Below are 14,679 nucleotides of genomic sequence, written 5' to 3'. Positions count from 1 at the left end.
AAAAACCCTCTGGTTGCCTCATTGTTGTTAACATGGGTGTAACATCAGATTTTGCATAAATTGCCCACACTGATTCAAAGGTATGTGAGGACTAAAGAGGAAGGGATGGAAAATGAAAAGGAGAAATAAAGAAGGTGGGAAAATTCCTTCAAAACATCTTTACTTCCTTGGAGCTCCCAGCTCCTGGCACACAGAGGGAGCAGGTAACATGGACTGAGTGCTGGGGCTGACATTTGCAGGTAGCAGAAATCCAAGGGAACCACTCTGAAACCAAGGCTGCTGATAATCAGTTGTCTACATGTGATGTTACAAGTCTGAGCTTACACAGTACAAGTGTTAGACCTTCACCTGCCACACAGAAGTTCAAGTCACACCAATCTCTTTGAGCAAGGAACATCAGCCAAAGAACACAGTGAGCCCACACCACATGTTCCTTGCAAATTAAAAAAGGCTTTTTGGAAAGGTATTAGGTGAAAAGCAGCATGATTCAGAACAGGAACTGTATCTGCAAGTGGCAATGCCACCCTGTTCCATTAGTCCCCACCAAACTTGTACTCTGTCACCTGCAAAATGACTCCTGGGGGTGACAAGGTTGTCACTTCCAGCACAACTATCCTACAAATCTGGGTTTCTAGCTTCCAGGCTCTAGGGAATGAAGGATATGGGAGCTTTTCCTGACATTTACTCTCTGTGAAATCAAGTTCAGACCAAACCCCTCACTTCTCCAGCAGATCAGCAGAGAATCAAGGAATGGCTTGGGTTGGAAGGGTCCTTAAGGATCATCTCATTCCCACCCCCCTGCCATGGGCAGGGACACCTTCCATGTGCTCAGGCCCTGTCCAACTCAGCCTTGGTCACTTTTTGTTCATGCCAGGTGCACCCTCTGCCAGGAGGCAGGGATTTTACCCCTGTAATAGTCAGTCCCTAGAGCTCTCCTAGAGTTTGGCAGAGAGGTGAAGGATCCCACAGCCCACACGCTCTGTGGGAACCACCCCTGGAATTGTAGCCCATGGCTGGAGCTCTTCCCCCGCAAGGAACAACTCCTGCCACTAAGGCAAGGCTGAGTTTGCACTTAACCAATGGATTAGGACTCATCCATACCCCAAAAGGGTTTGTTTGCTCTGCTGCAGACAAATTCTGATATGAACTGGCAGACAATGCACTGGCAGAATGCTGGAACAAAGAGGCTGTTGGTGTCTCCAGCAAGTTAGGGACAACACTAAACAACTCCACTTGTAAGCAGAACATTATTTTCCCTGATATCATACACAGAAGCTGCTGTTTAATTAAAACTAAGCTGCTTAAGCCATTAAACTGGCAAATGGCTGTACCAAATGACTTGTCATTGTTAGCATTCCAGCAGCAGGAGTTGTTTGTTGTCACTCAGATGGCAACTTCCAATGTTAATGCACATTTCCCAACTGGCTCCACAGATCTAAACCAGCCCAGGACAGGGAAGTTATTAAAAATGCTGCTGCATATTACCAAGAAGTACCTTCTTCAAAGACACCCACATTGTGTACTCTGCTGCAATTTAATTATTTCAAACTTCTGCCCTAGAAATATGAGCCATTCCAGGCATTCACTTGCATTTTAAAAAGTAGAACAATCACTTCTGTATCAATTCTGGCTTTGAGCCCCAAGTTTAAGCAAGTCCAGATACAGCCTCCTGATTTAGATCTTGCAGATCTCAGCATCAAAATCTATAATAAAAAGCATAACCTCCTACAGTAGCTACTTTATTCTGATTACATGCAAATAAAGAAAAATTTAAAAATCAACATTTTATCTTGGGTCTGTAACAAAAAAATATCATTCTGTCCATGCAGACAACCTTCAAAGCCATGGACAGTGATCATCCAAGAATCCAAGTGGAGACATTCCAAAGACTGTTTGCTTATCACTTGGATTTGGGTCAAGACAGGGAGCATCAGGCAGAGGTGTCTCTGGAATCCATGGTAGGACACTCTGCCTCTTCTCCTCTGCAATCTTCCCTCCCTTCCCCTAAATGGGAAAGACTGTGGTGAGGAACAGAAATAGTTAAATTGAATTTGTCCATCTTTTTACTTCCTATGAGTCATGTTCCTCAACTCTACCGTCTGTGTATAAAAATCTGCTACAGCTCATTAAATAAATATTTCCACTTTGGCTCAGTAAAGGCAGAGGACTCCCACAATAAAGCACCACACAGGTAAAACAATGACAAAGGGTAGAATGATTAAAACTGCCCATCCCAGTGCCCTGAGATGGGGCAGTCAGTGGTAACACAGCATTAACATTACAGCAGATGCCATTTGCATCCTTTTCCTTTGGTGTGGTCTCCAGGAAAGAAGAATATTTCTATTCACCACAGAATGACCTAATGGATGTCCAAATGAATGATCAGCAAATGCATTTTATGTGCTTCTATTTATGTACCTTTATTTTCACAGCTACAATGCAAGCACCAGAACAGCACTTCCACTTTCCTACCCAAGGGCTGAAAGACTGCCCACATTAATGAAGTCTGCCCTTACCCTGTGTGCCCTTTTCACATATGGCACAACTGAGTCATCCCCCTTGGTTGAGGTAGTGTGCTTGACACAACAAAAATAAGAGGTAGAGCTAATTACCACTACAGCAATAAAAACAGGAGTGTCCTTTTCATAAGGCAGTCTCAAACTGAATTCCTATCAAAATCCAGTGTTTTTTTTATAGAAATGAAGTTAATAGATACCTAGAACTACTGAATGAACCGACAGGATCTCTCTGCATTTAGCAATAAGCCTTGAAAACCTTAATCTTGTGAGTCAGTAATAACAGTGGAGGAAGCCAAGCCAATCTTGGGTCTATAATAATAAGACAAGCTGTTTAAAAGACCTCCTCTGAAACGAATGTGTAAACGTCTCACCAAGGCTGAGATGCTGATTGAAGATTAGACAGTGTAAATGTACTCATTTTGGTATCAGTTAAGAACAAGTTGTGTTTCTCATTCACAAAGGTTTAAGGCAAATGGTTTAACAGCACTCGAGCACAAGCTCCTAAGTCTTTCTCCAAATGCCATTGACACCTCTGCCTGTCCTGTGTCCCAGCTAATTCTCTGTGGCTTTCACCTCTTCTATCACAATTTAAATACATCAGGCTCCTTCTTCATTATCAAAGTTCAACCTACAAATACAAATTTTCCCTTGACAAAATCTTGCCAAGGTCCCCTGATGAGGCCAGTGCTGGCTGTGACACTGCTGCCAAAAAGAACCAGCCAGGAAAAACCCAAAGGCTACACAGAGAGACAGGGGAGGATTTTGAGAGCAATATTCTTCCAGATAATGCATTAGGAGTGGAGTTGTTTAAGAAGTGAAGGACTGATACAGAAAAGCTGATGATCAGCACTGCAGCACTAACTGAGGAAAACCAGAATTATTATTGCCACAACTACAGAAGAGTTAAAAGTCCAGACAATAAACCAAGTCAGGTGAAGAGGCAGCTTTACAGCAGATGAAATTCAACACTGATAAACATGTGCTAACACCCTGAAGAGTATTTGGGCTACTTTTCTCCACCTCTGGGCCCTCCATTTCTCGATAGGTAAATCAGGAGATGGGCTAATAGGAACACCCCCATCTAGTTAAGAACACATTCCAAACAGAGCAAAATCTCCTTGGATGGACTATCATGATTCACTGCATGAACAGCTATATCATCCAACCTGGACGAGCAGGAACCTATGGCAAATTCATCTCCATGATGCATTATAGAGCTGATTTAATCTTTTTTCCCTCTCTGGCCATCGAGCCTGGGTTGTTATCAGAGCCCAGACAGTGGGCAAGACAGTGTCCTTTTATCCTCTACAGAATGACTGCAGCATTGTTGAGCCCAGGAAAAGGGAACAGCCTCGAAAATTCCCATTATTAAAAGAGGGAAAACATCCTAGAAAATTTTGGGAGTCAAAATCCCGGCTGTGCTGGTGCATCTGGAACCTTCATCCCATGTGTGTTAACCTACAGGGAAATGAAGTGCTACACCCTGGCTAAGGCAGGGGTTAATTCCAACTGCTGTCGAATGCCCCAAGTCTGTGCTCTGTTCATCAGAGCATTAAATCTGAAAGCTCAAGAGAGTAGTGCAGCCGTGCTGCAAGGGCTATGTTATAAAGTTCTGCATTAAAAATTCATATCGTAGGCTTGCCACAGTACTCTGCTCTGGCTGAAAGGAGAGCTGGCGGGGAAATATTAGACACCCCACTGTCTTTCTGGCAATTGGAGACATTCCTCAACAAACAGCACCTCAGGAAGGGAATGAAAGGGCAAACAAACCGTGAAACAAATCAATGAGTTCAATTATCTCTCTCTCTCTCGGAAAGGAAACTTTTCATTTTTAAGGCTGTTTCATGAAATCTTTTAATGACGGCCCTGTACACGGGTGCTGGGCACTCTGGCTGCAGAGCTGGCTGCTTGGCAGGGCTTTCTATTTGTTTTACACGAGACACAGATTCCCAAACACAGAGGGTGAAACAGAGAGCAGGGTATAGGGATCTCTCTGCAGAACAAGAACTCCACTTACCCTTTACATTACCACGACCACGTGGGATAAGAGGCTGTAGAAATTGTTCCCATTTTCCCTGAAGTGTCTCCAGCAAAGAGTGAATTTAGATTTATTAAGATGGTTAGTTACTCCATGGTTAAGTTATGTGCTCCTCACTACTGGTTAAGGCTGTGTGCATTTCACAGCGATTTATGGCAGCCCAACTGGTGGATGACACAGTTCACAATGATGGAAATGGGTGGTATACTTTTATGAAAGCCATATGTGCCCCTCAGGTTATCTGTCTGATGTACTCAGGCAGGTTAATAATCCCCATCCCATAAATGAGGAAATACATAGGAAATTAAACGTCAGTAAATACAATTTCTTGAGGAAACCATGCAAAAGAAAAGTTACCTGCTCATAATCCTCCCCTGCAACTCTGCTTAGCACCAACTGTAATAGAAAGATTCCCTTTTCCCAGAGCTGAATTTTGACTCAATGGGAAAGGAAGAAAACAGGACAAAAGTTGCCATGGCACTTCACCTGTATTTTTTTAAATATATGAACATATCTGGTTTTTAGTATAGTTGAAAACCCAAGTGACTTCAGCCCAGCAATCTGGGTTTCGAGGGGCTCAGCCCCATGAGGAGGGACAGGAGGGCAGAAATTCATCCAGAGGGTGCAGTCCCCAGGGAACCCAGGGGATTTATGCCCAGCACAAAACAAATCAACACCAGTCTAGCCTAAAGCCCCTCACTAATAAAAACCTGTGTGGGGGAGGGAATAACCCACTATTCAGCTGAAAGTTCATTAGTTCCATGAAGGAATGAAGACAGGCTGGAGAGCTGGTGACCACGAGTAACCAAAGATCAGCTATTAAAAGGCACTGAAAATCTGCTACAAAAGGTTAGTAACCCCAAGGCAGTGCTTCAGTCAAATTTAATTTTTGCTCAAAATTTCTTACAAGCAGGCACTCAGAGCTTGCAAGCAAGACTTGATCAGCTGGGGTTTATTCTGGGTTCCAAGCAGCTGCATCCAAGCAAAACAGGGGAACCAGAAGTCCTTTCCTCTGTGTACTGCCTTGATTTCCCAGCTGTGATCCTTGCTGTAGTGCTGGTTGTCTTCCAGTATTCCAGCCCCTGAGCAATCTCCCTGTGACTCAGTTTCTCAAGGTATTAAAACTCTGAGAGGCAAGGCACAAAATCACAGCCTCTGCTCTGTTCTGCTCCTGCAGAAACACCAGAGAAGCATTAAGGGTTAATAATCTCAGGCTTACAGGATTTGTGTATTATGCATTTGTTTATTTAATGCTTTACATGAATGCTAATGAAGTTATTAACAGGCCTGCATGTTGTCTATTGTTTTTCTTGGGTTTAGTGTCTGCACCATCCTGCCTTATCCCTTCTGTTCCACGAGCTGGCCAACACCCAGCTCTCCAAATCCCCGAATCAGTGTTCTATCCTGGATTCTCAGTTTCCTGATCAAAGACAGTATTTTTTTTAAACTTATTTGTTGAAACATTATCTTTTAAAAAAATCTCATCAAGATAAAGCAATTTTATTTCCCCCACACCAGATATCTTCTGTGACACAAAACTGCAATCTCACATGGCCTTATTGTCTTTTAATTAGATCAGAGATATGTAAATGAGACAATATTTCTTAGGTCCCATTAAGTGATGTCTCCAGGAGGATCAGAGGGGGCTGAACCAGGCAGGACACACTCTTCTGACATCCACACCCTCACACTGACCTGCCCCACGCTCCAACTGTTCCTCAGGAGAGTCTGATTTACTGGAAATGCCACTCTTTTATGGCCTTATTGCTGCCAAAACTGCCCCAACTCTGCAGACCAAAATCCCTTTTCTCCTGCAACCAGAGCACAGGGCAAACACAGGGGTGCAAGTGCTGGGGGTGACACCTCCCTCCCAGCCCTGCTTCTGCCACAGACATGAGGAAAAGGGCTCAAAGGGAACTCAAATAATTACATGGGAGTGGGCAGGAGAAATAATTGGGAGTTTTAAAGCAGGGATGACCTGTACAGCAACGCAGGCACAGGACTTCATTCTGTAGCCTTTACCCTGAGAAATGGGAAGACCCCTGAGTTCTCAACATCAACAGTATGAACTGGTGACACAAATCAGAAATACTTTTTTTTTTTAAGGCAATTGTGGAAAGGATAATATCCCTGCTTCTGCAGTCAGGTAGCTGATAGCTGGGGCATCACAGCAACTTTTTAAGGCAGGGATGGGTTCAGACCTACCTATATTTAGATGTAGGTTTAATGAGATGCTGAAAAACCTTGCTAATGAGGAAACAGCATTGGGATACTTCCATAAGGCAAGTTGTGCCAGATGCAGCCTCTGACAGTGATAGCTCACACCTTCCTGTTCTTGGAACAGGCAAACAAAAAACCCAAATGAAAGCACTGGGGAACATGAAAGTTCTCTGTATGAAGCAATATGGGACTGGGGAGCAGGGCTGCCAGCTCTCACAGCAAACACCTGGATCTCCAAAGGGACACAAGATCCAGGCAGAAGGAAGAGGCTGTTTTCCAGGATACAGAGTTTTAGTGCCTGGGGTCTCACTAAGTTTCCTGAAGTTCCCTTCTCGTTCAGGACGTTCTCTTCTCTTTCAATAAATGAGGGAGCACAGTGCAACTTTCCTGACTCATTGCTCTGCCTGCGTGGGAGTGGGAAAAGCAGCTGGAATCCATCCCTGGAGCACAAGGAGAGTTTCCAGCACACCCCAGTGCAGGAAGTCACCCATTACACACGTGGCCAGGTAGAGACAAGCAGTGCAGCACCTGCCAGTTTAACTCAGCACCTCCTGCAGAGCTCTGCTTTGGGCTGGAAATGGTAACCCCACAGGGCAGGGCCTGACTGGAAACAGCTGAACCATTTGTTTTTGATGATCCCAGGGTTTCTCTGCTCGCCTCCCCCCACGATCCCAGCCCTGCAGGAGCTGGAGCAGGCACAGCCACGTGCCCTCCTGCTGTCACAGACAAGGCCTTGCCAGGAAGCAGTTCTGCACCAAAATAACTCTGTTGATTTGCTACTTTGCATTGGAAAAAAAAATTAAAAAAGAGACTGTTGTAATTTGCAGACACACATGAAAGAGTGGAATCCAGGCTCAGCTGACTGGCAGATGCAAGCCCAAGGACCTTGTCCCTGCTGGGGGCAGATGTGCCTCTGCCAGGAGGCTTTCCTTTCCTCTGACTCGCTCCTCTTCTTCCTCACACGGCCCTCCCAGGCACCTTCAAAGCTCAGCTGCTGAAGGTAAAAGGACCTGCTGTGGTGAGATGGCTCAAAAAGCTGCAATGTCCTTTGGCTGGCCTCACAGGGAAAGGCAATCCCTGCTGGAGGCTGGGACTGCAGGACACACTCTGGTCCCTCTGTTCCTGGACCCAGGAGCTGCACCAGCCTGGAGAGGTCTGGCTCCACAAGAGCAAGTGGGGACAGACAGGACAGGGACACAGGGACCCTCCTGCCCCTTGTCACTTCACACAGATCCTCCCCATGCAGCTGCATTCCCATGGAGAAGCCCTGGCTGATGACCCCCAGCCTGGCTGGCACAGGAGCCAAAGTGCTTTGCATTTATTTAAAGATTTCCATCTAAGGATCTCATGTCAACCCAAGGTTACAGATAACAGGGTGATGACTAGAATATGCTGGAATACCCTAAGGCTATGTTTTTCTAGTTTGGGCTGTTAAATAACACCAGCTTTTAGGCTATACTAGAAAAAGGAACTGAACAGTCTCACTGGAGATTAAAACACAAACAAAATAAAAGCCCTGAGAGGACCTAGGGCACTTTGGTGCAGTCAGACAGTTACATTAACTAATTTGCAAGCATTACAAGTCCAACAAAAGAGGCACCAGAGCCCAGCTACAGCACGAACTCCTACTGACTCCAATGGCTCCATTTATATGGAGTTCTCAGAAAAGCAGCCTTAGAAATGAAAAATGAAAATAAATAACCCTTTTGTCAGCTTGTGGTCTATCATTTGCATGTCTGCATATTTCTAGACTCCAGCCAAGGCTTGACTGTTGCCTTTGGGCATTAACCACACTCCTTGTGCCTCAGTTTCCCTATCCAAAAGTAAAGTTAATGCCAAGTGTTTTACAGGAACTTTGAATTGTCTTCCCATACAACTTTGCAGCTTTTCTGGTGTGACTGCAGGCTGAACCAAAAATGTGACAAAAAGAGCTGGTTTGCACATGGGCTCTCAAGCCCTCTTTCACACCAAAGATTTTGTCAAAATAAGAAGCAGATCTCCAAAGTATTTCAATTCATCTTCACTTGTAGGTTTTTAAGCAAAATAATAATGTCATAATAGTGACTTTCAGCCTGGTGAGTTTTGCATAAGGCACAGTTAAAACTTTGAACCTCAAATGTTAAATGCAGACAGAGCTTTCTGTAAGATTCAAAACATTCAATTTTGCTTCACTTTTTTTTTTTTTTCTTAAAAAAAAAAAGCTGTCTGTAACATCTTCCCTGGTTTATCATCCTCTCCTTGCCACCAATCCTGGGGTTTCACTGGGGGCAATAGGACTAGGAAACTGAGGGAAAAACTCTGAAAAGAGACATGGCCTATGAAGTTCTCCATCTCCTGTTTTTAGGGAAATCGCTTTAAATACAGCAATAATTCCAAAGCTGAGCATTAGAAGTTAATGACTCATCAAAGGAACAGGAAATAGGAAACTTTAAGACCTTAAAGGCACAGCAAATAGAAGCTATTTCATGTCATGTCCAACACCACCACCCTAACTATAGTACTTCAGGCTCTATGGGCGGAAGCAACATTGAGACTATTTATCACAGTAATTATGTGGTGCTGGAGGGAGCACAACTTTATTTTTTATTCAGTTTGACCCTGAGCACCATCAAAATGGAAGACTACAAACATCTGAGAAGTGATATATTGGCACCAACCAGCACTTAAACAAGAAAGATTTGTTAAAATAAAATTAAAGTAAATAATTCAATTCTCACTATATATTGGGAATTATTCCCCTGAAGTCCAAGTTAACTGAGATTTGCCCTAATATAATAGAAGATTTCACATGAGTACTTCAATTCCACCATGTAACTCCAGGCAGAAATAACTCTTCAGGAATTCTCCAAAACTTTTGGTCCCCTGTCTCCAAGCCTAATCCAGCACTCCTTCCATGCTGAAAAGCACATCTGTAGAACTTTATTCTACACTGATGCCTGAAGGACAGGTCTGTTTGATAATGTGGAAGAAGAGCTCTCCCCAGAGAGCCAAAAAACACAGGCATCTCCTCCTGTTCCCATTATCCTCCTGTGTCATCCTTAGCTGTGCTGCCAAAATAAACAATAATCAGTCTGATCTATGGAAGGACAACAATTCTCTGCCCATATACTGGAGGCAAAATGTTTTTCTACAAGTTATTGAAAGTAGCTGTGTTTGGATGACTGCTTCAGTAAATATGAAAAGCTCCTTCTCTGTTGCATTCCTGTGCTACTTTTAGAAGGACAAAAAGTCTGAATCTTACAGAAAATCCACTGGTAATAGAACTGGTGGTGGCGGAGCTGCTCTGACTGACAGCCTTAACCTAAACATTTTCTGGTTTGTGTTGTTTATGGAGGTTTTTTTATTGCAGAACTGGGGAGGGGGGAGGGAGGAGTGGGCAGGACCCGAAATCCTCACAAGACTACTTAAAGCTGGCTGGTGAAAATGGAGCATTTCAGTGAAATTCGATATTTTCTTTCATCAAAGGCAGGGAGCCTCAACCCACATGTTAACAGTAATGTAACAAGCCTACTGTATGTGCTGCAACCCAAGGTCCTTTTCCAATTAGAATTCATTTAGGTTGGGGGAGAGCAGGGGTCGGAGCAAAGAGGTGGCTCTGGAATTGATCTAAAACTGGAATCCAACCATTCTGGCTGGGAACTCAGCTGGGAATCCCAAGCACTTGCTTGGATTCTGCAGCAAACCAGAAGTGAAAGAGCACTGTTAGAGAGAACAGTTTGTCCCTGGAAAACTGAGAAAATGTATACAGAATGTTTCTTTTTCTACAAAGAAAGAAAAAGGAAAGTCTGTTACACTAGGAAAAAAACCCCAAATAACCCCAATATTCTTTAATTTTGCTGAAACTCAAGTCAGCATTTGCTTTTTGGTTCCAGGTCTGATAGAATCTCCAGATCAAACTCATTAATGTTGGTTAAACCCAGTTTTGCTGATAGGAATGTGTGGGACAGCAAACAAAATCAGTGTCAGGCCTCGAGAGAGGATGTGCCTCTTTAATTGAAAAAGGCAGAGTAATCATTCATTTATTTAACCCAGAGATGATTATAATCTGAAAACCTTGAAATCCTCTTACACAACAACTGTTTTGGCAAGCCCCTCTGTGTTCCAACAAATATTAAACTGTGCTTGCCATTTGTCTAAGGAATCTTGTATTAATAAACATGAAGAAGAACACTTTTACCTCCCACACTCAATGACAGAAGAAAACAAAGACCAGCTGTATTCATCAATGGATCCTTGTTCTGCACATAAAGGCTAATTACATTTTACTTCAAGCCTACACATGGAAAACTTTGCTCCTGCCATCTTGTCAAAGGCAGCTTCTGATATTCCAGCTGACAGACTGCAATGACTGCACATAATAAACTTCTTTTTGTCATTAACACCTTCAGTGCCCAGCCCGGGGCTGTGCTGGGGCTCAGGGAAGGGGCAGGGGCAGCACACACCCACCTGCTGGGAATTCTGTACGTGGGGATGACAGAATTGGGCTGGAAATTTTAATTCCAGCCACTGATCTCATCTGAAGGTGCCTGGCTGTGCCTCTGTCCCTCCCTTTGCACGTAGAGTACTTTGAATGGGACATTGTGAAAAGATAAACAAGTTGACATAATGATTCCCAACTTTTCAGATCACCACAACTGGTCTCCAGGATAAAATCCAGACTCCTTAATGCTGATAATGAAGACTTCTCACTCTGTATTCTTCCGCTTCTTGGTGTTTTTTTGCCTTGTTTGAAAGATTTTCAAAGTTTCAAGTAGTTGAAAGACAGCTTTATTCTGAGACTGAAAATCTTGAAAGCACTGTTAGCTTTTAAATATTGACAATTATCTGTTTTTTTCCTGAAGGCACTCCAATTCATCTGCATCAAATAAGCATCTGTAAAACTAACAATTCTGGCCTAAGATAAAAATCACATGTTTTTAAAACATAAAATTAAAATTGGCAATACAAGTAGCTTTTCAGACTTAGATCAAAAGAGGGCTTCTTTTAAGAAAAGACTCAAACTGTCTTTCACCCTTTTTATTGGTGTTTTCAGCCTTTCTCCCAGCTTTTACAAATAAAATAGATGACTCAATTTCACTGTCTACATTCAGTTCCCTTTTCATGTTCCTCTAGATTTTCATATTGCAAAATTTGGGCTACAAATGCTACAGATGACTGTTGTTATGCAAGAACTATTGCTGCCATAAATATCCAAAACAATGATAAAATATTTCTGCTGTTATTAGGACCTACAAGTTTGTTTTCACAGTACATTAGTCTGGGAGATGAAGTACAAGCTTAATGTCTGCTTCAGGATTCAGCTCCATGACCACTATATTCCAGACCCAGTCTCCATAATCATTCTGCTACAGAACACAATAAACTTCTTGTTACTGCAGATGCCACTAATTTTATGTAATTCTATATAAATTAGGTAAGAGTCATTCTCAAGATCATATAAAAAACAAATATTTCTGTGTGAATCTCCCCAAAAGAGTGAGATTAGAAATGCAAACAAATATTTTAGAGAACAGATTTTGCTCAGTGTAAGATAAATTACAGCACTTAGGGAAACAGTATTAGAAAATGAAGCACTCTGCAAATAAACACATTAAAAAGGGTGAGAGGTCATTAGGTTCAGTGCCTACAACCACTGATCTCTGCCTGTTCTCCCAGAAGTAACTGCAACATGAAATAACAGCAACAATATCAGTCATGTGCAGGAAAAAACAAAGTCAATCTGCAGGAATTAAAGGCTCCACCTGATCCAGCATTTGTTTACATCCCTTAGAGAGGGATGAATCAATGAGGGAACAAAAATACTTTTGATCCCCTTGCATGGAACTTATCCTACATGGAGCTCAAAGGAAACTGGACTTCCAAAGCCAGACCAAAAATTCACCTGAAAGATTATCCTGAAGGACATAAAAGGTGTTTAAACTCCAAATGCTGATTGTTAAAACTACCATGGGCTGAATTTTGTGAGCTCTGGCTGGGTTCCCCACATCCTCAGTGGGGAATCAGATCCTCAACAGGCACAGGGTAAGAAATTTAAAACTGGTGCCAGTTTGACTGGTTTTTAACCCTGGGCAGTGGGCACAGGGAGGTGACACTGAGTCCCAGCCCTTCCCTTGAGTGCCCAGCCATCTGAAATGGCTGCTTCATTCCCATCCCATTTCCAGACACTGAAATGACTCTTTGTGCTTAATCCCACTGATCATGAGAATTCCTTCTCATTATTAACTTTCCTTAAATATGAAGGGTTCAAAGGAAACCAGCAGCAGTCTGTCTCCTTTGTTGTTCCCTGCCCTGATGGTTAATAAAACCAAAGGATAATTGGAAACAGTAGCTATTAAGAAGACAAGAATATATATTTTTAAGACTACCTTCATGTTCTACTTGAAAACAAGGAAAATCTGCCCAAAATGCTGCTCTCTGTAATTAGGGGTGAACCTGGCAGAGCAAGGACTACCACCCCAAAAGCAGAAAGAACCAGGGTGCCTAAGAATCAAACAGAAATCCTGTACTAAATGAAGCTTTGTTTTCACCAAGATGGGAAGATCACAATGAATACCTTATTTCTAAATAAAATACAAGAGATATACAGGGTAAGAGATACACAGATGAAGCACCTGAGAATGAAACCAGGAATGCAGCAGCATGTGTGCCAGAAGTGTCTTGTTGGGGAGAAGAAAATATAAAAACTAATAATCTCTCCATAGGAGGCCAAATTATGACCATGTTTTCCAAAAACTTGGATGCCTGAGCCTCCCTCATCTCATCTCTCTCCAACAGACAGATGCAAAACAAAAAAATCAGTGGTACCCTGAAGGAAGACACAGAAAGAAAACAGGGAAATCTTACTTTGCAGTAGTTTCTTCATCGTATTTTGTTTTCAGATCAAATAGTTCTGTCCTGGTTTTTTCCAAGGCTAAAAGGCATAAACATGAAGCATTACAGTACTGAAATAGCAGTATTCAGTCATAAATAAGGTGTACATCTCCTGATGAAAAAAAATAAAGCTATACACCTCCTTAGCTTTATCTTTCTACCTAGGCAAACCATTATGGCTTAGAAAAAAACATTGGGTTTTGACATTTTTCACAATTTCTTACAGTATTTCTGTTACATTGCAAAAATTTCCAGTTTCTGCTTGACCAAGCTAGACATTATTAGTTTCTTATTAAGGTGGCTAAACTGCTTATTCCTTTGAAATACTTATTGCAGTAGTTCAGGGAATAAAATTTCTTCTGTTCTCATAGTAAACAAAGCCAAATGTGTCCAGACCTGGAATTCCGAAGTGTGCAGAGATGAAAATTAATGGCAAGTCATAGCAACAGGCAAGAAATGGGGTTCACACTGCTCAGTACAGATGCTTATCACAGTTTGGAAATGTGTGGAAGCAGAACACACATGGAGGGTAAGCTCCATGGCCTGCTCTAATTCCAGGGATATTCTGTGTGTGCTCCACGGCCTTGTCCCTGTTACTTGCCATTGACAGCTGCAACAGGAGTGTTTGCTCTGATTCACAAAGCACATCTGAGCTCTGCTGGACCTCCCTGCACGCCAAGAGCTGCTCCACACCCAGTCCTGACATACCCAACGATCCCTGTCCTCTCACCTCCCACCTGATCAGCTGGAAAAGGTCACAAAAGCCATGCCAAACCTGTTTGCAGAGCTTGAACTTTGTGTTCGGCTTCCTCCAGCTTCGAGGCTGTCGACATCTGGGTCTCCTGCAATTTTCTGTGAAGGGGAAAGGAGAGGTGAGAGCAGAGCAAACAACTCATCTGTGCCTTGCAGATTTGGGGGATGGAGCCATTAAATGTCTCCACTGGAAGGAGACAACTGCCAACACCACAGAGGCTCCAAGGTGCTTCTGTGGGACCCATAAATGCTGTCATGTTGTGAGATGCTGCTCCTACT

General features: G+C 42.9%; 1 protein-coding gene across 10 annotated transcripts in view; it reads right to left on the bottom strand.

Annotated features, from left to right (window-relative positions):
- The window catches only part of CUX1 (cut like homeobox 1), a 270,331-nt gene that overhangs the window by 115,640 nt on the left and 140,012 nt on the right, over nt 1-14,679 (bottom strand). For all 10 annotated transcript variants that reach the window (XM_053995232.1, XM_053995235.1, XM_053995234.1 and 7 more), the window contains 2 exons: nt 14,423-14,499; nt 13,621-13,687 (listed from right to left, as the gene is read on the bottom strand). In XM_053995232.1, coding sequence (XP_053851207.1) covers nt 13,621-13,687; nt 14,423-14,499 — 144 coding nt within the window. The remainder of the gene's footprint in view (nt 1-13,620; nt 13,688-14,422; nt 14,500-14,679) is intronic.

The sequence above is a fragment of the Vidua macroura genome, chromosome 20 (genome assembly GCF_024509145.1).
Source record: "Vidua macroura isolate BioBank_ID:100142 chromosome 20, ASM2450914v1, whole genome shotgun sequence".
Lineage (NCBI taxonomy): Eukaryota > Metazoa > Chordata > Aves > Passeriformes > Viduidae > Vidua > Vidua macroura.
This window is presented reverse-complemented; position numbering and strand designations above follow the sequence as displayed.